Raw genomic sequence first — 26,057 nt, 5'->3', positions numbered from 1 at the left:
ACATAGAAAGAAGTCAAATTGTATCAAAGACGTCTTTTTTCTTCAAATTGGTCATAACTCTTTAGGATATGTGTAATGATCGGATTGATTGATAATTGGCTGTAAAATGAAAGTATTTATCAAATTCAGGCAATGAAGAATCTTGGAGTATTGGAAAAAAGGTTTAATGTTTTATCACTGGTAAATGAATAAAACATTTTCCAATACAAATTTTATTATTGCGCAAGGCCTTTCGGATTGATATAATTTATATTTGAAAATGTTTTATTCATTTACTAGTGATAGTAAATTAAAATTCAGGAAAAATTTTAAGAATATAGTTTTCTACGTGCTTCTCAGTGGTTGAATTTATTGAGGGTATTCACTCAATTAATTATACCAGTGAAAAGTTGTAAGCCGCAAAGAGGTAAGCAAAAGCAGCACATATAGTTTTTAAAGCATTGAGTTGAGTTAGCTATTGAAGTTAAACATCCTATACATCTAAGAAGTATATATTCTACGAAAGTAAACAACTACATATTATTTTAGCCCCTCAAACAAATTCATGATACAGAAATAAAATACTTGTAAATATATGATGCAATGTTTCCTGCTTTTTAACAAGTGCAATATTGGAAACTAGTCAATCAGGGAATTCACCAGCCCATGTTGTAGTATATACTTCCTTTCAACTATAAATTCATATAGGACAAAAATATTGAATTAAGGTGAAGGAATATTGAAAATAAAGTTGCTCTTGGAACCTCAACTATAATCAGCTGATTCTTCTTGGCGGCATTGCGACCGAAGAACTTGCTGTCAAATTTTATTCTATACTTAATTATAATTTTCTTTTATTTTATAGATAGGCTAGTATTTTGCCTAAATATCAAATTGTTATCTGTCCTTACTCAGTTTATGTTTGTTTACATATCTCCGTGTTTAAATAACAATAGTTTAAAAAGATTAATTATATATAATATAAGTTATAAAATAATCAACATTTCAGAGTAGGTCAAGTAATCAAAAGTTTTCTTAGAAAAGTTGTTAACACTGGACTTTAGTAGGCTAGGAAGCCTATTTTAATTAGCTTTAGATTCAAAGTCAATCTGAAATAGGGATGGTCGAAATGTGGGTTAACACTAAACCTGCTTTAAGTGCTCTGGAATCAAAACTTAAGTGTCGAATTTGGTAAGATTTGTTTTATTAAGCATATTAATAGTAACTAGGTCTTGAACTGATTTTAAAATTATGATTCAATGTTAAGGTGAAAAAAATTGGGTAGTGTACAAAAAGTGAACTCAGTTTTGAGTAGAGTGTGATAAGCGGACCCGGCTTTTTATATTGATATTGACAAACGATATTACTTAGTTATAACTTTCGATATAACCAACCGATACTGTGTTTTGAACAATAACTAACTTGTATCATCTATAAACACTTTCATGTAATAAAACATATTTTCTTTTATAGATAGTAACAGACAGTCGAAAGGTTGTGAAGGACAGTGAAATTTAGTTCAACTGTGAGTATTTGTACAGAAAAGAAGTAGGCTACGGTTTTCTAGAGAAGATGCTTCAACAACTTCTCAAAAGTGGTTAATCATTGCTACCCAGGAGAAAACATATAAATAATTATGCATATTTTGTATTATTATAAATGCTTTTTATGTTGCTATCATTTTATTAATATTTATGAGTTTTTTAATATTTCAAGGGTAATTCTGAGCAATTACTTGGTCAACCCCAAACTTTTCATATTTTACTACGGTCAAAAGGATGTTTTCAGAACGCAAGAAACATATAATTCAAGCCCTGCAAGGCCGTCCTACAGGTTGCCGAGCAATAAGAAGGTTCAAAGTCAACGTGATAACAGTGGCTTGCGGGAGACCCGCGGAAGGCCAGTTGTGACAGTACCGTTATGGCTAGTGGTTCCTCCGATAATCCTTTTTTATGTGACAGGTGTGAGAACACGTTACTTAGTTTCACGGTTTCAAGTGAAGATCAGGAAAAGTTAAATAGTTTTTTGTACGAACACGGCGTTTTGCAACGCATCCAAGTTTGTCCAACATGTGGCGGGTCGATGACGTTAAATGAATAAAAATACTTGTTTAACTGTTGGAATAGAATCAAGTCAGTGAATAGTAGTAAAAAAAGGGTACTTTAGGATTATACCGACCACATCCAAACATGAATCGTTATTTGACACTTTGCTTCTGCTGATTACTAGATTAGCGTAGAACAATATTTCGTCAATATAAAACAGGAATTGTCTCAGACACAGGTCAAAGTCGAGCGGTCTAGTAGATAACGTGATTGCAGTCTCGCCGCCCGTTCAGCTGGTGCGTCGCTTTGTTGTACTTCCGTGTTTTACCCCTACATTTCTCCAAACACAAAAATTCAACAAAAACAAACATTACCAAACAAAAACTAAACTCTTTATTGAAAAAAACCAAACAAAACTTGTTTTTATTCTTGATCACACTCCGCCACCCTAAATGTGAGTGCCTCCGGCCATCAGCTCGGGCTTCGGCAGCACCTTCGTGCTGATGTCAACGAAAGAAAAACATCCCTCGAGATAGTACCTATCAGTAAAATGTCAAATTCTAGAGGGGCTGATCAGAAATATAAATTGAATTGTAATGGAAAGGCAATTATGTACCGTGCAAAAACTTAAATAATCATGTGATGCCGCGCGGCCTGCCGTAATCGGGATTCTCGAGAAAGATAAGATGACAGCGACAACAATACCGATCACAATACCTGGAAATGCTTGTTGATTGATGGAATGTTAGTTCTGTTACTCAACTACATCGTTTTTAACGTTCTAAGTTCATTGAAAAAGTTTAAGCGTTGGGATATAACGAAATCTGACCCCATTAACAATTGATAATCGTTGTAATTTTGTAATTAAAGAGTTGTTTTTTCGTTCTATCATGTTTGTTTCTATAAATTTATATTTTTGTGTTCTTCATACTGGTGTGGTCGGTATAATCCCAAAGTACCAAAAAAAGGTCAAAATTCAGTGTAAAAAATACGTGTCGCAGTATAAAGATGCGTGGTTTGAGAATCATAATTTGTCACAGCAAACTATTTGTCGTTTTGTTGCCATCTGGGCTTTGTTGAAACCTCCACGTCATGAACTGTTTTACACATTTGACCGTCAACCAAACGTACAATTTTGTTGACCCAGACACGGGAGCACACACTCAACATATTGAGCGTTCGTGGAGAGAAGTGCGGGGAAACGTTCCGAGGTTCAGCAACACAAAACACCATTTTATTGGCCAACGATTGCAAACAAATTACTGAGGTAATTTCTATTTGTATAAAGCATATATTAACTTTCCAGGGCCTAAATTATGTTTTTTTAATTTCATATACATCTCTAGATTATCGTAGTAAAATATGAAAAAGTTTGGGGTTGACCAAGTAATTGCTCAGAATTACCATTTCAAGTTCTAATTGTTTATTTGATCGTAAGAGCTAATTTATTATTTATAAGATTATCACTAAATAAGCATTATATTAATTATAAACGTGTATTCCATAAATGAATATTAATTATCGATGATTTTACTAATCTATATAAAAACCGGGTCCGCTTATTGTACTCTACCTCCCGTTTTTTTTAATTGAAATCATCAAATGGTATATAATTATCATACTCATCGATATTATCAACCAATAGTAATTAATTTGAAAAATAACTGCCTAAATCATCTGAACCAACTGTACATACATTTTCATATTCTAAACAAAAAATGTTCTACAGAACACTAAAAGATGATTTACTGTGTCTTTCTTGGTTTCAAGATGTTTGTTTTGTTATTGTGTTTTCTTTATTATTTAAATTATATTTTTTTTCTTTTCACCTGTCATAATTTTATCGTTTGATTAATGGTTACGATTCCTTTCTTATTTATGACATTACGTGTTTATTAAATTATTTATATTAATTTGAAACATGTGACTTTAATTTAGTATTTTAGATACGTTGATATCGATTGATAGTTCTGTTATTCGATATGTAAAGTATTGATGATTGTAATAAGCGATATAAAAACCGGGTCTGCTTATCATACTTTGACCAGAAATTTTATATAGTATTGTGTGTAATTTTAAAATGTTTTCATGCAATGCCTAAATCCAATAAATTACTCATCACGGCTGCCATATCCTATAGTAAGCCCAGCACTGTCGAATCGGGATACCAAATTATCAATTAGAAACAGGCTACCTAAACTTCCAAATATAAAAACATTACAGTTATAGTTATTTATAATTAATTATTGCCAGTTCTCTTTAATGTATTGAATAACCATATTGTTCCAAATTAATTCAAACCATGTAATATTATTTATATGGTATTTGAGTAATGACCGCAAGTACAATGGTGATGTACATGTGTAACGAATAACAGAAATGTTCAGTTGTTTTTATGTGTAAAAAATTAATAATTCAATAATGAATACAAAACTAGGCTATGTGTGTTATTTATAAAATGTAACAAACTAAATAATGTATCACTTGAAGAAGAGTTCTATTTCTCAAAGTTTATTGTTTTATTTTATGATATACAATGCAAATACAAGATATATAATTACAGTTTTAAGTTGATCTTTATGAATGGAGATGTCGTAATTAATAAGACTGTGGAGTAATTTTAAAAATTTTGCTTGAATCCAATTGTTTTTTTTTTTATTGTAAATGTATACAATAAAGCTTTTCTGGTCAATGAAAGGATGCCGAAAAGTAAGTGAAATAACACTCCTGTAGGGGGGAGGGATTGTGTACTAGTGTATACAGTAAATTGCCAGTTCAATGTCACCTGTATAGTCTACCTGGCTTGTTATGTTCAATGGAGTGATTTTTTATGCTGTAACTGTTTTGTTCATGTTTCATCATTTGTGATGGTTCCTTGGGTTTTAAATTACAATGAAAAGGAATATTGAGTTGAAACGTGTTTTCTTTTTGAAACAACAGCTTTTAAACTGTTACAGGTCTTCTGTCAAAGATCATTATTGGTAATGGGTCATTCTGTTACGGTTATGACCGAGAAACAAAGGAACATTCAATATGTCATCGTCACCATGTCTAAAAAAACGTCAAATCAAATATCAAAACAATGCTGGTTTTCTTTTTTTATTATCATGGGCATAGTTTATTTGGAGTTTTTCCCCCAGGTCAGACCATCAATCAAAATTTTTATTTGGTAGTTTTAAGAAGAAAGGAGCAATAGTGTTTGTCAATCAAGATCCAATTTGTGGCAGACAGGAGACTGTTTCTTCCACCACAATAATGCACCTGCACAAACAGCTATCTCTGTTAGACATTTCTTTTCTCGAAATGGCAGGGTTCCGCTGCCCATGCACCTTACTCGTCTGCCCTGGCTTCGTGCGATTATTTTCATACATTAAAAGGGGTATGAAAGGACACCTATGACAACATTTAAGAGGTCAAGAAAAAAATGAGGGAGGACTGTGTCAGCCATTGATGTCTACAAAAAGTGTTTCGAACATTGAGAACACCAATTAAACAAATGTATTAGTTGTAATGGAGAGTATTTTGAAGAGGATAATATGGTTAAACAAATTGAAAATATTTGGCTTTTAAAATATAATTCTGGTCTTTTTACATCCCTTTTTTAAAGTCCAAAGTCCTGATATTGTAAGTAGGATTAGAATAATTATTTATCATGCACCTATTTCGAAATTGCAATGGAAGGAAGGCTTTAATGTCATTTAAAACTGACAGTAGTAATATAACATGATAAAATCTTTCTTTTTTTCAGTAAAAAGTTGCCAGTAAATCCACATATGCTTTGGTGCACGCACTCATTTTGTAAAGATTGCATCCTAAGAATGCGGTCATGTCCCGAGTGCAGTTTTACTGTGATGGCACAAGAAATCGTTCCTGATGTGATGATGATTAAGATGTTGGATTTGATGAAAATTACTAATGAAATCACAAAATGGTAATATTTGTTTATTTTGACTTATTTATAATTAGTTTAATAATGATACAGCGCAAACTAGTAAATATAGGTGTACAATATACGATCATTATGTTGAATTATTTACATTATCATGTCATTATCAATGAAAAGATTCACCATGTGGACTTGAGATAAACTACATGATTAGACTATTGGTTGGAATCATTTGAACAGACACTGTATTCAATTTTAAGTTTTCTAGTTTACCCAGTCTTCAATCATTTTTCTTAAATTTGTTGTAACCATTAAAATTTTAAAATATTTTGGCAGTCAAACTGATAGTAATACTATTTTTTCTCCTTATTGAATTTTATCTCACTGTTGATCATAATGTATTGTTATGGCTCTTGCCACATTGGTTTTTTTGCATAGTAGAAGCCTTTGTTCAAAATTGTAGCAACCATGAACGTAGTAATCATTACAATGTTCTTTAAATGATTTGTTGTATTGTTTTGTCAGCACATTATTTTGTCATTATCTTTTTTATCATTACATTGTTATGTGTTTTTCCTCTGTACTTATAATGCATTGCCATTGCTGTTTTTACTTTTTTTTGTGTATTTAGGGCATGATCTAGCCCTGTTGTTAATTATGTTTTTATTGTTGCCATTTTGTACAGATAATTCCAACTTAATGTATGTGTCCTAAATGAATGGTAGTTGTTGTTAATAACAATAAATAAATATCTGCTAACACACGGTTTCAGCTTACCTGTATTGTATCATTATATTTAGTTTCACACTCTGGCTACAGAATTTTCCGAATCTATATATTTAAAGGCGCGTTCACACCGCAGTCTGCAACTAAAAAATCGGCAACTTTTGATAAAAGTCTGCAACTTTTTTAGAAACGCCAAATAAATTTGTTGCCAACTTTTCGTGTTGCCAACAAAAATCCTCGAGTTGCAGGACAGAATTGCGTGTTTCCATTCAGAGTCGGTTAAAATATTGCAACTTTCTTTTGATCTTTGTCTGCAACAAAAGTAAACGCCAAAAGTTGCCGACTTTTATCTGCCTCCTTGCGCAGCGCCTCTACTGGTCTCTCGTTGCGTCTGTCTCTGAACCTAACCTATTCGTGCGTTCTATTCGTTGTTCTCCTATTTGTGCTTTTGTTGTGGTTCAGTTTGTTGTTTATATTATATATTCAGTTGTGGTTCAGTAGTAACTGATGATGGAGGATGCTGCTGAAGGAACCTTCGACGAATTGGTTTGGTCTAAGGACAAAGTATTTAAAAACTAATAGAAATGTACAGGGAAAGGCCGCTTCTTTGGAACGCCACAAACAGCTACTTACAAAGACAAAAATAAGAAAAATTTGTGCTTGGCTGGAGATCGCTGATGAACTAATTGAGAAACGAAAGCAGATGTCAAAACAAAAATTCGAAATTTAACAACTCAATTTAAGCGAGAAAACAAAAAAACAAAGAGTGGCTCTGGCGTTGATTCAGAGAAGAGGAAATGGTTTGCCCTGGACCACTTGATGTATTTAAAAGACACTACAGCTCCTCGTCACTGTCGTGATACTGCAAAACATGATAGCATGCCTGAGGTAAGAGAGTGTACAAAGTTTATAGAGTGGATTTAATTTTACGAGCACTTCGTATTAAACAACTGTTTTTTAAAAAACATTTTTAAGTTTTATTTTATGTTTAAAAACAATACAGGAGTAATAATAATACAATGCACATTACGAAAAGGCTAATAGCTAACAGAAAGTCTACTAAATGTCTGTTGTTTAGGTCAAATTCACTTTATTTTACATATAATCTACTAATATACCACATGTACGTTGTACAATATTCGTTTCGAAATCCAATTTTGGCTAACATTTGCTTACATCAAAATTAAATTATTTAAAATGAACAGATAACATAGAACATTACATAAACATTAAAATGAACATTACATCTGCATAGATTTTATCTGCTTCTCGTACCAGCATGTTCGTGGTATACACTGTAGCTTCTGCACTCATTGTTGATTCTGCCATGAGAACAGCACCTTCTGCACTGTTAAAGTATACTGTGAACTCTCCTCGAATTTCCTTTGCTATTTCAGAAGGTTTCTTTGGAATTCGCTTCAAACGCACTAGTGTTTCAGAGGGCATCCATCAGCCCTCCATTGACCAGGGACTAATTTTGGTGTTGCTTGATCCTCATAGTCAAATGACCCAGGTGGTGTGTAGGATCCTTGAGATGCCTCGCTAGTTCGTAAAAAGTTGTGTAAGTGTGTGCATGCCAAGACAACTCCTTCTGCGTTTTCGGGTTGTAACATCAGTGGTTTTCTTAGAACTCGGAACACAACCGATACAATCCCAAATACGTTTTCTACTACCCTCCGTCCACGACAATGTCGGTAGTTGAAAACTCGTTTTGGGACTGCCTATACGATGTAAACCTGGAAATGGTTTCATTATATATTGACGCAAGGGAAAAGGCATCATCCGCAAATAGTACATATGGTATGGACATAGATCTGCCTGGTAAACGAGACGGATTTGGAATGCCCAAACTTGAATTTTTCAAAAGTTTATTAAGGTTACTATGCTCAAACACTCCACCATCAATATAACTGTCCTTGGCATCCAACTGACACATACGTAAAGCAGTACTTGGCATCCACAACAGCAAATAGAACAATGCAAAAAACCCCTTATAATTAAAGTAGTCACTTCCTGAATTTATTGGTGCTTGTATCATCACGTGTTTTCCATCCATGCTTCCAATGCAATTGGGGAAATTTCCATAGTTGGTTGTTCTGCTCAGATAAGTGTAACCACTCGCCTTTTGATAATGGTAGCTGAAAACCAAGAAACAAAATTGATAAATAGTTACCATTAACAACTGTTATATATATATATATATTAAAAATTATATATAAAAGTTATGTATATATAATAAATATAATGTTCCTTTATCTCAATGAGTGAAATATTATAATATATATAACGTAACTGGTCTAACATATCCTATAATTGCCAATCTATGTTGTGACTCTAAGAATGTAAGTTATCAAATTAATTGCAAATTTTGTAATAAGAAATACATTGGACAAAACAACTAATCACCTTAGAGTCAGATGACAGGGCACAGATTCGTTATATTTCATAAGGATAAGGAGAAGCTATTGCCAAACATGTTTAAATATATTGTTTAGCTATTTCTCGTTTATATTTATATTATGTTTCCTGAAGATGTGGGTATAGAATCCCACGAAATATAGAAGCTTTCCAAACTTTTTTTCGTTTTATTTCAATAAATGGAATTATATATAAAATAAACTCAAAACATCTTTGTAAAATTTTATGGATCTTCTCTTATACGGCCCCTCCCCCTTCATACGTCCATGCCGCAGATGCAGCGGGCTGGGTTTTAATAATGCGCGGAGGTTTTTTACAATAGCGGTCTTTGTTACAGAATATTGATGAATCTGCTGACACGACTTTGGATACGCCAAGTCCAGGCCCGTCAACACCGCTCCACAGAGCACATTGACAAAGCCACCAAAGAGAAGGCGGTATAACCCTGTTGCACAAGAAGCGCTTTCTGTAATGAAGAATTTAGGAGACAAAAATAAAATCAAGGGACGAGTTTGATGTTTTTGGGGAGTACGTCGCTGGCCAATTACGTAAATGTACTGATCTACGGGCAAATGGCAGTGACAAAACACAGGATTAACCAGGCACTATTTGATCTGGAAATTGCCAACCTTCCCTCGAACCAGCCAACTCCTAACATCTCTACGCCTTCAAGAATGTCATATGAAACAGATGCATCTGTGTCTTTGCTTGATCATTTTCTTTCTGACGATACAGAAACTCCAACTCTTACACTTTGACTAATTTGTAAATAACTTTATATAACTATTTTGTTCATTTGATTGAATAAATACAATTTTTTAAAGTAATTACTGTACTTACTTTTATGTTGTCCTTCAGCACATCTATTAATGCCTCGCACACTTGTGGAACAAACTCCGAAATAGCACTTTTGGAGATTTTAAATAAGAAACTTAGGCTTGTGTAGGAATCACCACTGGCTAAAAAACGTAGTGTCACTGCTAATTTTTTCTTTTGCGGGAAGGGCAAGTCGATAATTAGTGTCTTTTTTCTGACAATCCTTGGTCCAACTGAAAGTAGCAAATGTACAAAGTCACTACTTGCCATTCTTAAAAAAGTTCTTGAAACTCTCATCGGTTTTCAGTTCACCTGACATTGGATCAGTGTCCATCCTTTTTCAAATCATCCAAAAGCGCACTACCACTATATCTACTTCTAGCCCATAGCGATGGCCTCACCCAGAATCTTCTTGGCGTTGGTTGCGTAGCTAAAATGTAGCAAGCACTTGCAGCAGCAACCACATCCTGCACTTTCCACATCTTGATAGAAACTAGCCTAGTCCCTAAAAAAGTTGCAAACAGAGCAAAATAGCGCACACACTAAATTTGTTGGCAATTTTTGTGTTGCCAACAATTAAATCTGCAACTAAAAAGTTGCAAACATTCCTAAAAATTGCCGACTTTTTTGTTGCAGACTGCGGTGTGAAAGCGCCTTAAGATTGACAACTTATAGTGTCACTATGAATATTCTGAGCGTGTCCAAGTTTCCTTCAGTACCTTGAGGTGAATAGCTGGCAACTCTCGCTGGACACAATTTATAAGATGGTTTCTGCAGAGCGTATAACGTTTTCTGGAACTTAAAGAGGATGCTGGAGATAAAAAAATCGAAACAGCAGTGGCATAGTACTAATGTACAAATCATACAAGTCGTACACAAGGCTTTAATAAACATTTTTTTTACTAATATAAGCAATGGCTCTGAGAGGGATGGCTTCCTTGATTGGTGGGTGTTAGTGAGTACAGTTTCACACTAGGACATCAGATGGTGCAGACGCATTACTATGGTAAACAAAATAAAAAAAATGTATCCTATGCAATAATATCTTTATTGTACTAACTAGTGTAGTTGGTTTGTTATTAAATAAACCATTGTTAATTTCATGTTTTTGATTGGCAGTAAGAACGTCGAAAAAAGTGAGGATATCAAAAAGACAAAAGAAACATCAAGAAATTCAACTGCTAGTTTGGAAGAAAATTGTATTAAAAATGGTTCTAAACCTATTAAACCTTCAACAAAAGCCAGTACTGAATCAATTGAAGAAGGTGTCAGTATTAAAAGTAATCAAACAGAAATTAAAACTCCAAAAAGAAATGTGAGAAAGTTGCCCAATAGCCATTGCACACCAACACAAGATTCAAAGGAAAGGAAAAGGTGTGTTGTTTCATCGAAAAAAATGAAAACAGATGCTTGTAAAACAGGAACTCTCACCCCAAAAGCACCATCTAAAACCTCAAATGTGAAATCCCATGTTTTGTTTTCTGCTAAAAAGTCTCAAAGTACAAATAAAGTTAATGTAAAAGGTGAAACACCATTACAAATAGCTTGCAGACAGGTAAGAAAATTTCATACAATATCTCTCTACTCAAGTCATATCAAAATATGCTCAATTTGAGGTGTAACACACCTGAACAGTATTCCTGTCTCACCCTCTCTAACAATAAAATAAGCTCTTTTGGTTGGTGCAGAACACTTTCTCCTGTACCTGATAAGTTAAAAAAAATATGTCATTTTTAGTTATAGAAATCAAGCACTTGTTTATAATTTGTGGCAGAATGTGTTAGTGTTATCTCTAGTTCTAGAAATCAAGCACTAGTTATAATATCTAGTCGGATGCGTTAGTGTGATTACCTCTAGTTACAACATTTATACTGAATTTTAAGATTAAGGCGTTTGGGGTAATGTTGGAAAGTTTTTGTATATGGACACTGTAATCTTTGCTGATTATATTTTTGATATTACAGACTGTTAAGGATTGATGTTTTATAACCAGGGGCTGGGAGATAGTAATTTTAGTTTAAAAATTCATATCTGTTTGTACGGTTTGTCATGGGAATCTCTGAATAAATTAAAGCTTAATACAGCCAAGTATTTAATATCACCCTCTATGATAGTACATGACTCGCACACACGTGAGATGGGTATGATGTCAAAATGTGTAGAAACATCTTTTGGAGTATCGCTGAAAATATCTTTATGCACCGTAATCTCTACGAATTACTTTTAGGACAACTCAAACTGTTAAAGACTGTCCTTGAAAAGGATTTGAGAAAGGGACTTAAGAAACAGGCTTATGTGCTAATTCTAATTGACAGATAACACATAGAACAAAGTATATTTTAAGTCAGCAGCAATTTGAAACCTTCTCAGCCTGTAGAACATGCCACTAGAGTTTATTTGAAATAGATATGTGTAAAATAAGTACCACTTGGTATTTTTAATCATGTCCCTTGCAGGTCTGTTTGTGTATGACCTCTTATCTCTAATTCTATTATTAATGAAAAAAACTTCATGATCAACTGGTTCATGAAAATGAATAATTGAAGCTTTTATGAGCTTTTGTAGATTATGGACTGAAAATGTCCATTAATGATGAGTTTTTTTTTATATTACGTTTGCTAATAACAGTGCTTAATTTCTAAAATTTTAGGTGTGGGAACTCTTAAAGCGGGAAGCTCAGACCGGTGGGTATGGAATACACCCCAGGAAGGAGGGGGGCCCTCACCCAGGAAAACTTTTGAAAATTATAACTGTAAACCTTTGTTTTTAGGCCACCCAGACATAATAATACATTCATTTTTATAAAATACCAAGTGATATTTTAATGCTGTTTATTTTCTTTAAGGTGCTTGATTAGGATGTAAGAAAATAAAAACATGAATTTAAATTATTAAGTTTACTCTCTACTCTCCTCCATTTAACACCTTGTTGCCTACTTTAAATTTCCCAGAAATATTTGGTTTGATTTTCATTGACCATTTTGTTTGAATCAATGAAGCTCGCCAATATTAATTTTTTAATGAATGGTAAAAATAAAAAACAAATTGAGCCTTATTCACAGTTTTATTTATACACATTACAGTAGTAATAATAATACATATTAATATGTAAATGGATGTTTGTTAATATAACATCTTTTTTACAAGTTTGCATATTTTACAAAAAAATTGCATACCTTATGGGTACAAAACAATATTAATACATTCAAAATAAACCAACTTCTTGGAAAGGAAAAGGAAGCGTTTAATTACACACAAAATAAATGACACACAGAGTGGAGTAACACGGTTTCATTTTTAAAAATTTAGTGTAGTTTTAAAAAGTTAAGGTTGATTATTTTATTTGCTTATTAGTTATTATAACAAATATGTACGGATTTGTAGTATAATATTGTAAGGCAATGCCAAGACTGTTGGTAAACTTAGTTTTAGTTGTTTGTTTAATATTTTAAAGTGAAAACTACAAAAGAAACAAAACAACAATACACAAAACTAACTGTAAGTACAAAAAAGAACTCAGAAACTTGAGTTCAGAACACAACTATAAGTTAGGCATAGGCTAGTTTATTTTAATGAAAACTTAATGTTCTGAAATTCTAAAAGAATATTTAAAAAACAGATTTAGGAAAAAAGTTCCCACAATGCAATGCTGTCTTCATGGTAAGTTTTCTGCCCTCGTTGTTTTGACTTGGTGTCAAGTGCAGAATGGTGTCCCTTCGCCAGCCAGGTTTTGACGTGTCGCTCGGGATTGTATCTAGCCACAGGAGGTCCTAGGAGCCTGATCCGCAATAAATCGCAAACAGTGCTAATGTAGAGTGAAGATCTAAGAGGAGACATAATTAGATTCATTGCAGAAAACCCACATTCACATTCAGCACTAGACACTGCAATACTATTTATGATGGAAATCAGTTTCTTAAAAACGACGGCGGTTGCTCTAGAATAGTAGGTTTCTCTCCACTTAACATAGGCTTCAGTCCCTGCTTGAAGTGTCTGAAGTCTCTAATTATATCCTGAGAGCTGCTAATCTTAAATCTATCGCAGATTCGCTGGATCTCACATTCTCCGTAGGTGATGGATAAGTCTTTTGGCCAATACATGGGGTGGATCACTTTGATGTCATTCATGATTTTGGTGTAGTGTTCAGCCGCATTTGAAGATGATGATAGCAACCTTGAAGTCAAGTTGTTAGCGAGGCTCCGATAGAAACTGTTTTTCTGGAATACTAGGTATCTTGGATCTTACACAAAGTTTAACATCTTGAAACATCAAATCGTCAATAGCAATTTTAGCTTCCACTGAACGTCTACCCATGTTTTCAACTCGGTTTTTCAAACACTTTGATTAACAGTGTTACATCACTGTGGGCTTGGATAAGGTTGAGGCTTGATTTTTGAAGCTGTAAGGACAAAATCCGATAACTCTTCTAGAGCATCGAACATCAATGCCAGGTTGTGTACAAAAGTTGTAGAAGATAATGTACTAACAAAGCCCTTTGTAAGTTGAACGTTGCTTTCGAAGTCCCTTTGTTTGTCTTCAGATGCTTCAATGAAATGATTGTACAAAGCTTTAAAATCTGTCCAAACTGCTTTCACCGCCATTAAGCTGGAGGCTACCCAACGAGTATCTAAAACACGGCCGATTTTTCAACATTTGCTCCTCTAGTCCTTTAGCAACTTCTGCCAACTCCTGCTGTTTTTTTCGGTGAACAACAAACATGTTTCTAATTTTATCCATGAATATCTTAAAATGATTGATTCCAGCTACTTCTTCTATGGAATCGTGCACGGCAAGCTCTAAACGATGGTTCAAACAATGCCAAATGAAACAAGTTGGGGAACGTTTCAGTAAGCTGTATAGCAAGGCCAGATTTCTTGCCTAGTAGCACTGAAGCACCATCACAAGTTTAGAGCAATCATATGGTCTTTCATGAATTCAAAGCTTAGACCTAATGCTTGTAACTGATTAAAAAGTTCTTGTAATATACCAGCTGATGTTGTGCTATTTAGCTCAAAAAGTGTTAAGAACACTGTCATAGGGTTTTGCATTCCCTTTAGAACAGTTCTGATATAAACCACCAAAGCATTTTTGTTTGAAACTGAAGTGGCTTCATCCAAAAGCAGGGAAAATTTAGAGTCTGACTTGATTAGGCCATTTATCAATTCTGATTTCATTTCATCAGAAATATTATGAATTATATTGGAGCAAGCAACATTTGAATGTAGGATTCGCCCCATATCTAAGCCATTCATTATTTGAAGATCAATTTCAGTTTCAAACTCAAAAAATGGCCTATTTAGTTTAGCTTGCTTATAAGCCGTGCGGAAAATGCGCTCAGTTACAATCTGCTGCTCTTTATGCATAGAAGCAACAGCTTTTTTCATTGTATCTTTCTTAGCTTCAATGAGTATTTTTTCACAGCTAAAGAATGAGCTCGAGACCCACGGTGTAAAAATATCTTTTTCCTAAGAGAGGATTGCTGGTCTTTTTTATTGTTTCCATAAGCGGTAACAGTTCCTAAAACCCACTCTTCGCTAATCTTTAGGCCCTTCGTTTTCTCTGCACCTAGAGTACTCACACTACGGCAAACGTTGCAACCTAGTTCTCTGTTCACAATTAACCATGGATTTTTAGCTTTAAATTCAACAATTTGTTCTTCAGACCAACAAACTGGCTGTTCACACCCCTATTAACAAAATCATTATTTTCATTACTAACCTTAGCTTCGTCTGCATCAGATCCCAAACCCACCAACCTGGATACTATTTTGACCGACGAGGAAGTCGAAGGGGGAATGGTAATCGCAATTATCCTCATTGATCCCGATTGCGTCTTCTTTTTTATCTTGATCAACAATTGAAGTTGTAGTCAATGCTTCCGAACTGCAGTTCTCATTATTCGCATAACCTTTTTGTTTCTTAGGGTTAGGTTTAAAGAAATCAACAATTTTTTCTGGTAGTCATAGTCAATTAGGAAACTATTTAGCTGCACCAGCACTAATAAGCATAAACACGAACACAATCAACGACCTACACCTCAAAAACGAACTTAAGCGTGATGGGATGCGATGCAACTTGTAACTTAAACGCGAAACACACCAAGGTCAAGTCAACTAGTCAACACACTTGTGATCACTGGGGCGGTGGCGCGGTGAAGGAATGGAGGGGGGAAAGGAAGGGGGTGGGGTGGGTATTGCTTTGTTATTGAGAGGCACAGCCGCGCATGCGCGCGAACTAGGATGACTCGCCCGTCACCTTCCTCCTGCCTGATTCCGTGCAAGACTCATCACAGCACAGCTCACAACTGCTTGTACGGGCGTTTTACTATCTGCTTACGAGTCATTCGCAAGCAAAGCATAGCATAATATTGATCCTACCTACAATTTTTTTAACTAAAACTTGTACTCGTAGTTTTAAAAAGCGTTCCCTTGTGTTCCGGCACTCTTGGGAGGTAAGGGAACGCCGTTCCCTTGCGTTCCCACTGAAATTAACCACTGGCTAATAAACTGATAACAATCATTGTAAAGTTATATTTTACAAGAAAATCTGTTATGTGTACACTGTAATAGTTTTATCTTAATATTTTTATTTTCTCAATTTTTTAATATTTATCAGTTACATTTTTATTTATTCAGGGGAAATTGGACTTGGTTCAGCGATTACTGAGAGAAGGTGCAGAACCCAATGTAAAAGATTATGCAGATTGGACTCCGCTGGTATGTATATAATTATTACTTTGCCACAGTAGTTATCACTTTATGTAGTATTAGTCTGTTGAACTGTTTTCATACTCAAGGATGTTTTATATCTTAATGTTTCTCCAGGTAGGCAACTCCAGGCCAATTTCCAGAAAACATGCTGTAAATTGGTTTCATAATTTACATTATGATTATTTACATTATTAAATTATTATTTACATTATAATTTACATTTCATAGTTTCATAAGGCCTCTGTATTATATGACCTGATTATGGTAACAATGTAACGTACATTTTCCTGTATTAACCGTTTGAGTGCCAAAAGCCAATGAGGTCTTTCCGCCGGTACTTATGGAAAGTGCCATGGGTAGACTAGATTAGCTTTTCGAATATTTATTATTTTGTTACTAAATGTTGACTTACAGCAGCATTTTATTTAGTCTAATTTTATACATAATAAATCAAATTAAAATAGATTATCTATCTTTATTTGATTTGTTACACCAGGCAAAAGTTTTTTTACCAAATATGAGAGTCTACTTATGTACTTACAGGTGCGGATTTCCAACATGCTCTAATATTTAAAAGATCATAACTCAGCTATACATATACTTTACTTTTTTGTTATAGATTAACTTTTGCCTACATAGTAAAACAAAAATCATCACATTATGTTTATATTTGAGAAAACTGTGAATTATTTAGTGGAATACTATTTAAATACCAAAAGAGAACTTGGAGCCCAAGGATATGATCTGGCATAAATGAACACAATGTTAACACTTTCCGTCCAACAGGGAGATTGATGGTAATGATATTACCACATACTGTAGAGTAACATTGATACTAGAGGCAGAAAGTCTTATATAGCAATACTGGACTAGCTAAAGTACGTTATGTTAAATAGCAATACAGCACTAGCTAAAGTACCCTATGTTAAATAGCAATACTGGACTAGTTAAAGTACGCTATGTTAAATAGCAATACTGGACTACCTAAAGTACGCTACGTTAAATAGCAATTCTGGACTAGCAGTGTTAACACTCAGCCCCACATGATGATTCTTGGTAATTATATTGCCACTTACTATAAAGTAACAGATACCTGGAGTGTGATGGGCTTTTGTAGTGTGATGCGGTCGGTCAAGGACATCTGGAGATAGTGAGAGCACTGCTGGAGGCTGGGGCAGCAGTGAACACTCCGGCTAATCAGAATACCACTGCACTCGTGGAAGCAGTGGTGCGCAAAAACAAGATCATGGTGCAGCTTCTTCTGAGACATGGAGCAGACATGCATCAGCGTACTGTACTCAACAACACAGCCCTGTAAGTATCAGCGTACTGGACTCAACAACACAGCCTTATAAGTATCAGCATATCGCACTCAACATAGCCCTGTATCAGCATACCGCACACATAACACAGCTCTGTAAGTATCAGTGTACTACTCAACAATACAGTCCTGTAAGTATCAGTGTACCGCACTCAACAACACAGTTCCGTATCAGCACACTGCACTCATCATCATAATCCTGTATCAGCGTACTGCACTCAATAACACAGTCCTTTAAATCTTTATACTCTGGCAGTTACTATTTGAACTGTTTGATACATTAGAAAGTCACCAGATTTTATATTTGTATTTATGCAGGTATAGATAGATGAAAATTTAATTATACACAGATATTAACTCTCCTTTTTACTATGCTTTTTTATTAATTCCTATGCGAAAAGTCCTGTGCCATTTTATTATAGTTGGTGGCAGTTCAATTTTGGTGGAACATCATAGGTTTTGCCAGAATTTCTGAGAAGACTCTCCTATCTCTTGAGTATTGACTCAAGATTGCAGGTTGTTTATGTTAATATCTATTAATATGTTAAAATGTTGAGGGTGTATCTGATCTAACACGTAAGTTATTATACTTATTGCCTCACCAATAGCAGCAGTTGGTGGCCCATAAATGTCTAACACACGATTTCTTTTCTGTTAAGTGTTATTTTTACTGCAGAGACTTCATATATCATTTCTGTACTGAGACTTTCTATGTCTAGACTTAGTATCTCAGTCGGTAACTCACTTCGTTTGTAGATAGCAACTCCTACTGTAAGATGTCTTTCCCAGCCAAATGCACTGACCAGTGTGTAATTAACAAGTTGTGCACACATTATAGTATCACTCTTGAGTCCAGGTTCTGTGTGCACCACTATGTCAGGTTTGTAGCTATATAGAAAATTATTAATTCTTTCAGTTTGTGAAACATTACGTGCATTCCTCACTACATCTTTGACGTTTTAACAGGTTCATAGCAAATGATGAGCTAAACATGTTATGGTAGCTGTAGATAGATTTACCATTGTCTCATATCTGTTCTGCAATACGAGGTCTGTCCAAAAAGTATTCGACCGCCGACCAGTAGGCGGCCGCGGTGTAACTGACCGGCTCGAACCGGTTATTGGAGGGTAGGGGCGAGCCTACTCCTTCCCATATTAGGCATTGAATACGATCCGGTCACTCAGTGAGTCACAGCGCTCTGTTCCGTACAGTACTGCTGTGTGTGTGTGTGCCGCATTTCAATATGACTGAACATGTTGAGCAGCGCATTTGCATTAAATTTTGCCAAAAACTTTGCCATTCAGCATCAGAGATGATTACTGTCATACGGAAAGTTTATGATGACGTGTCTATGGGCTATACACAAATAAAAGAGTGGTTTAGGCGGTTTAAAAATGGCCGCATATCAGTGGAGAGTGATGACCGATCTGGCAGGCCTTCAACGGCCAGAAACGCTGAAAATGTTGAACGTGTTCGTACAGCAATTAATGAAAACCATCGATTGACTGTCCGAGAGCTGGAAGAAGATTTAGGAATACCAAAATCATCAGTTTGTAACATTTTACACAAAGATTTAAAATGAACCGTGTTTCTGCAAAATTTGTTCCTCGGCTGCTGACAGAAGACCAAAAGAACTGTCGACTTTAAATCGCACAGGACAATCTGGATTTGATAAAAAGTGACCCAGGGCTATTTAAAAAAGTTATTACTGGTGATGAGTCATGGGTTTATGGCTACGACCCTGAAACAAAGGCTCAATCTTCACAGTGGAAAACTCGCGAAGAGCAACGGCCGAAAAAAGCAAGACAAAGTCAAAGCAATGTCAAGACAATGCTGACAGTTTTTTTTTTAACACGACGGCGTTGTTCATCACGAATATGCTCCAAGAGGCCAGACTGTGAATAAGGAATATTATCTTGAGGTACCAAGGCGGCTACAAGATGCAGTGCGAAGGAAATGACCTGAACTGTGAACAAGACTGGATCCTGCATCACGACAACGCGCCAGCTCATTCCTCAAATCTTATTCAGCGTTTTTTGGTCAAACACGACATCAACCAACTACGACAGCCTCCCTACAGTTTCCGAAATTAAAAATTCCTTTGAAAGGAAAAAGATTTGACGATGTTGAACAAATAAAACAAAATGCAATGAAGGACCTGTTAGGCATTCCGCAAAATGAATTTAAGGAGTGTTTCCGGAAGTGGGAGGAGCGTTGGAATAAGGTAGTGGCTTGTGGAGGGGAGTACTTTGAAGGGAACCAGATTGCCGTTGCCGCTGAGTAACGTCAGTTCATGCCAGATGTCAAGGTTGGATACTTTTTGGACACACCTCGTACAGTTTGTGAAACATTATGTGCATTCTTCACTACATCTTTGACGTTTTAACAGGTTCATAGCAAATGATGAGATAAACATGTTATGGTAGCTGTAGATAGATTTACCATTGTCTCATATCTGTTCTACAATACAGTTTGTGAAACATTACATTCCTCACTACATCTTTGATGTTTTAACAGATCCATAGCAGATGATGAGATGAGAGCCTTGATGTTAGCTGAGGACAAGGTTGCCATCTGTCCACACCCAAGAATAATTACTGTCCCAAGAGCTGTACTCACCATCAAACTCCAGGAAGATCACACCAATCAAGTCATGAGTCTTTGCAAGAAGTTCAATCTCACTCTATACACTACCTTTACGTGAGTCTTGTTACTTTGCTTATCACACAGTTTGCTACCTTATAAAATAAATATATGACAATTATTTTCAATTTGCTAAGATAATGAATTTAGTGAAAATATCGTATCACATGTAGTAAATTATTATTTTATTTACATAAACATCATTACGTCTAATGACTTTATTTATATCTCTACTTTATAGAGAATTTAAAAATATTGACTACAATGTTTGATATTTCACACTGTGGCTTGTGATATCACTTGCTTTGGTTGGTGGCTGAGATGGTGTGCGATTCTTCCACCATTGTACTTCGGAGATACCCACTCACAATAAGTGTAGTGATTCACAGTCGATCCAGTTATGGTAGGATTCGACAATCTCTTCAGTGCGTACACAGTCATACGTCTAACAGTTGAGTTTGAAGCTCTAAACTGGCAAGTGCCTGAGTTAAGCGATCTCCGAATCGTATCGGCCGACGCGTTACAGGGTGGTGGCCACTGGCTCAGTCCGGGGATATTTGTCCTGGTCTTTGTCTTATTTGAGGTCATCCTGCAAGTGTCATTCCTCTAAGGTCTATCACCTTATCAGGAACTTATTGGTTTGAATCATTTATGGATAGCGGATGTTTGTTACGCTCCCCGCTATCTTAAAGTCTTAGCGATAGTGTTCATTGCTGCTACTAGAAAATATTTGGTGCTAAGACGCCAAACTGTTTTAATCTAGTTGGATCTCATTAGCTTTCAGATTTTAAAAAAGCTCAAGAGCAAGTTATTAGAAGTACTAAAACTTTTACATAACAGTTTTGTTCTAATAGAGTGGTTAAATTAGAAATTGAAAAATAAGTGTTCTTTTGCTGCAGAGGGGCCAAATTAATTCAGTCCAGTAGCACTAAAAGCATGTTATGGTAACTTTCCCAGGAAAGGTTTATATACATTTCTAATACAAATTGTTTTTAATCAATTTAATCACAAGAGTAATGTTAACAAAGTTAATGGTTAAACATTAATTTGTAACCTATTCATCAATGATCTGTGTTGTGATTGGGGTTTTGGGATTGGGGGGTGATCACATCTTGGCCAACATGTAACCATGCTGTGATAACGTGATACATGTTACAATTTATTATTCTCTCTCTATGTCAACACTACTATCCATCATATTATTGATGTGAATGAATTTGTGTATTTATGGCACACTTCTTAGATACCTGAACATGTATCAATAACTGTATGCTAGTGTAAGTATGTCCTCAGATCCTTGATTTGGTAGTATGGAATACAGTACTAAGAGTATATTGGAATATACAGTATCATGGAATATAATACTGCCAAAGAAACGAATGTTGTTATTGAAAGTGAAAGCAACTGTCTGATTTCGGTGAGGCTTTGGGTTATGTCAGTAAGCCTGCCCAATCCAGAAATAAGTACTACTTCCAAATATGTGGTGATATAATTAATCACCATCTTGCTTGGCCTTTTCATATCCAGACATCCTGTGTAAAAAAACTCAGCACAGCACGTTATATAATCCACAGTACAAAAAGCACTAATAACACAGAAATAGTGAAAGTTACCAACTGTGCAGTTGGAGAGGAACTACTGGGGGTAACTTAGAGTAGCCCTTTATTCACTAAAAGAAAGTAATAAGAATTCTCAGAGATTCTCTACCAACAAGAAATTACTTTGTAAGATTATGATTTAACCATGTTGATCATCCTCTACACGGATGTTGGATTACAGGGATGATGTGACCCACATCATTGTGGAGAAAACATCACAGAACACGTGTCAAGGGTCAATGGACGTGATGATGGGGATACTGCGTGGTTGCAGTGTGGTGGGAGTGGACTGGGTCTCGGCATGTCTGGACACCGACTCTCTGTTGCCTGTTGACAACTACCAGCCATGTGGTACAGACGATCTTCCTGACACCAATGTCTTTCATAAAGCCAGACTCAACAGGGAGTCCTTGGTGAGGCTTCGGTGTAAGATTTAAGAATGAAGGATATCATTGCGCCTTAACTGAAAACTGTCTGGAGTATTGAGGATTTTGGGATAAAATACAGTAAATAAACCTTTCAAGTGTACTACATGCCAACTGTATTACTAACTACTTTATTATTATTATTAATTATTCTAAAGGTTTAAAATGCATTCCTGCTGGATTTCAAGATTAGCCAAGTTAGATTGTATTACATTACAGGATCAGATGACAGAGTTAGTATTTAGTTAAACTTAGTTATGTTTCTAAATTTGACTTGCCTTAAAAATTTTAAAATTAGCTTTTATCATATTTGTTATATTTTGTGCGTTGTTAAATATGTTATTGTTATTTAGTTGTTAAGTAGTTATCAGGCATATAGCATGAATTTGATGCAAGTTATTCTGAAAAACAGTTATGTAAGAAACGCTGAAGAAGTAACGGCATTTTTATTTATTTAATTTGTGGGAAAATTCCTTTTCTTTGTATGAAGCGTAGTTATGTTCAGAGTGCTTAACTTTGATTAAGGGGAGCACGTGTTGTATTTTTCCCATGTTAATTTTGCATATTTTGAGCACAGCTTTCTCACACACCATTAAAGATAATTGAGCCAACTTTTTACCAGGTATTCTAGACATGTTAAAGTACACTTCAACACATGGATTTAAAAGAATATGTATTAATATTTTTTTATAAAATTTTTTAATATTACAATAAATTTTTTTGAATTAAAAAAAAATATATTTAATTTTTTTCTTTGAACTATTAGGGATATCTATATTTCCCTGTGTTAAAGAGTGCGTTAGTATGTTGGTGAATTGTGGTAAAAATTAGGTTGAAATAAATGCAGTAGTTCCTGAGGAATCTGCGTTCAAAGTTTACAAAACCTGTTTTTTTCAGGAGACGGCAAAAAATGATGAATACATAAAATTGTAAGCAAAAACTTTAGTTTAAAGTACCTAAAACTGGTCAGCTGCATAGCTTGGGTCATCAGGGTCTTCTTCCTTATCTTCCAGCTTTCTCTTCACTTGTCTTTTCTTTTGCCTCGCTTGCTTTTTGAAATCTGAAGAGTTACGCTCCGATGCTTTGATGGTCCATTTGTTTCATGCTAAAAACAGTAAACTTTCCAATGTTTATCTCTAGTTTTTGGAACAACTTGCATTTAGTTACATTACCACTATTGAACACTGACACAGCATCATACACTCTGAAATGTAGTGTTTTCAGTCCAACAAAGCCGGTTTTGGGTAGCCTAGACTAAATAACCGTGTTCACACTTTCGTTTGAATTTTGTGTCTTGCCGTGTAAACATTTCCTCAACAGTTCTTTGTCAGATAGACTTTTAAAAACTGGTTTTATAAATTCCATTACAGCCACAGGAATACTAATTTTGTGGCTGTAAGTCTTACCTTTAGCATTTGCCTTTTGGTATCCGCACCAACTTGTCTCGCCTTTCGGGCACAAACCGTAGTGTGGGTCATTGTCACTTGAAATCTTGTGGAAGTACAAAGCCCAAATGTCTTTCACCATGTTGTCGAGACTGTCTGTGTTCCTTCTTATTGCTAAACCGTAGTAGGTCTGGAGTTGATCAATGACAGCTTGAGATAGTGTATTCTTGCCACCTAAGCCTTTACCGTCAGACAAAATAATACGTTTGTTTTCTGATTTTAGTCTTCTCAATCTTGTGCCCATTCTTTTCTGGACATGTCCCAGACATTCCAGTTTAGATATTTTATGATCAGGACTACAAAAACTAAAACCAAAGCAACTTAGAAATAAACTGTATACTGTATCAAATCACACATAGCAAATTTTGCTTATTTAAGCACTGCACAAATGATTTCAAAAATTAATTATGTACACTTTAAAACGTTTTTATATAATGTTTTATACATCAAATTACTCGTTATAAGTTGTAGAATTATAAAAAAAATTTAAAAAATAAATAATCTTTTTCAATTTATGCCCTCGTGCTCCCCTTAAGAAATATAATTCATTGCATTACAAACATCATATTTTTATTGTCACATGTATAGTACAAAGTTAAAAGACATAGCCCCAATGAAAAGATATAGCCAAGAAATTGCCCCAGTCATAAGGCATAGTTACTACATAAGAGATCCATAGAAAGTCTACTTCGAAGAAGCAACTTTCTTTGGATCTCCTCAGATGAACATGACTCCAGATTCCAGGGTCAAGTTAGAGTCAGTGTCAGATACCAGATGCCAGATAAAAGAAGGTGAACTGGAGCTAAACTCAAAATTCAATTGAATCAACCCTTTCTACTGTAGTAGCTATGTACATTGCTATTGATCATTTTATTTATATTACAAATTTCTCCTTCACATATCTTCCATCGGCAAAAAAAAACTTTAAACAGAGAATTGCCTAACTTGTGAAGGTTAGACATTTCAGACGGCTCTGGTCTTCATCACCAAACTAGTAGTTGTAATGGTCATGTTAATCTTCAAATGTTTAAATTGTGAAATGATCCCATTAAAAGTTTTGTGGCAAACACTAAACTTCAATTTTTATTTCAGTTGCCTCGTCTGTTTGACGGCTGTCACATTTCTCTACTGCAGGAGATGACATGGCCGGCCCTGCGCAGACGCGATACAGTGGACTTAATACAGGCTGCAGGTGCCAGGTACCAGGCTCGGCCATGTGATGCTGAGCGTATCCCCTCCAATGAGCAGACCGTCATGTTCCACACAGATCCAAAGTCGCCCCTCGGAATGGTCAGCCACATCATCCTCTACCAGCCTGGCCCTAACGAACCCAAGCTCAAGTACAACATGAAGCATGTCAAATCGTTCTCGTTCTTTTGGTTTCTGCAATGTATTAAAACATTCTCAGTTGAACTGTGAGCTAAATGGAGTCCAGTTTATAGCATTAAAACTGTTGGAGCAATTTATTTCAGTCATTAAAACACAGACATGTACAGTAAATTCTCTTTTGTACATGGACGGTTTATCTGCTTTTGTATTACTTATAGTGCCTGTGGTATAAAAACATTTACATCATAAAATACAAAAAATAAGTTTTAAAACTTAAATATCAGAAATAATTAAACTATTGTTTTTTAAATACTGTAACTTAATAAAATTGAACTAAAATAGTAGAGTAATAAACTGTGATGTTGTATAGTATAGTGTTGTGTTTGCCTGTATTTTTGTTGTATGAGAAACCTTACATGTGACTGGCAGTGTGGCAAGATTATTATTTATAGACTGCACCTGTTGGGGTGAATCATCCAGATTTTGTAGTTGTAAATACTGTTTGTTCTTCTAATATAATACATATTACTTGAGTTCAAGTTAGTGGCCTTTTTATAACCACTATCTGTTTTTTTTTAACTATTGGTAATTTAGTGGGTTAACTGTCAGATTCGCTTATCCACAACATCCACGCAAGTCGGACTTGCATAATCAAGTAATTAAGAGTTTACTGTATGTTATGTATAATGAATTAAGAAGGTCCATAAAACATTCTTTC

The 26,057-nt window shown here is 35.1% G+C and overlaps 1 protein-coding gene across 1 annotated transcript; it reads left to right on the top strand.

The window, feature by feature from the left end:
- The first annotated feature begins 774 nt into the window (after window positions 1–774).
- Window positions 775–25,882, top strand: LOC124362174 (BRCA1-associated RING domain protein 1-like). The gene is made up of 8 exons (XM_046816426.1): window positions 775–1,170; window positions 5,773–5,955; window positions 10,990–11,425; window positions 16,504–16,584; window positions 17,696–17,892; window positions 20,417–20,599; window positions 22,322–22,553; window positions 25,103–25,882. The coding sequence occupies exons 1-8, from the start codon at window positions 1,100–1,102 to the stop codon at window positions 25,427–25,429; spliced, it is 1,710 nt and encodes a 569-aa protein (XP_046672382.1). The 5' UTR covers window positions 775–1,099; the 3' UTR covers window positions 25,430–25,882.
- Window positions 25,883–26,057: the final 175 nt, after the last annotated feature.

Source organism: Homalodisca vitripennis, chromosome 5, assembly GCF_021130785.1.
Source record: "Homalodisca vitripennis isolate AUS2020 chromosome 5, UT_GWSS_2.1, whole genome shotgun sequence".
Lineage (NCBI taxonomy): Eukaryota > Metazoa > Arthropoda > Insecta > Hemiptera > Cicadellidae > Homalodisca > Homalodisca vitripennis.
This window is presented reverse-complemented; position numbering and strand designations above follow the sequence as displayed.

Coding starts and splice junctions, on each gene's coding strand:
- LOC124362174 (XM_046816426.1), top strand. CDS start 1,100: ATGGTCGAAATGTGGGTTAACACTAAACCTGCTTTAAGTGCTCTGGAA. Junction 16,585..17,695: donor ATGCAGATTGGACTCCGCTG/GTATGTATATAA, acceptor GGGCTTTTGTAG/TGTGATGCGGTCGGTCAAGG. Junction 20,600..22,321: donor ACTCTATACACTACCTTTAC/GTGAGTCTTGTT, acceptor GTTGGATTACAG/GGATGATGTGACCCACATCA.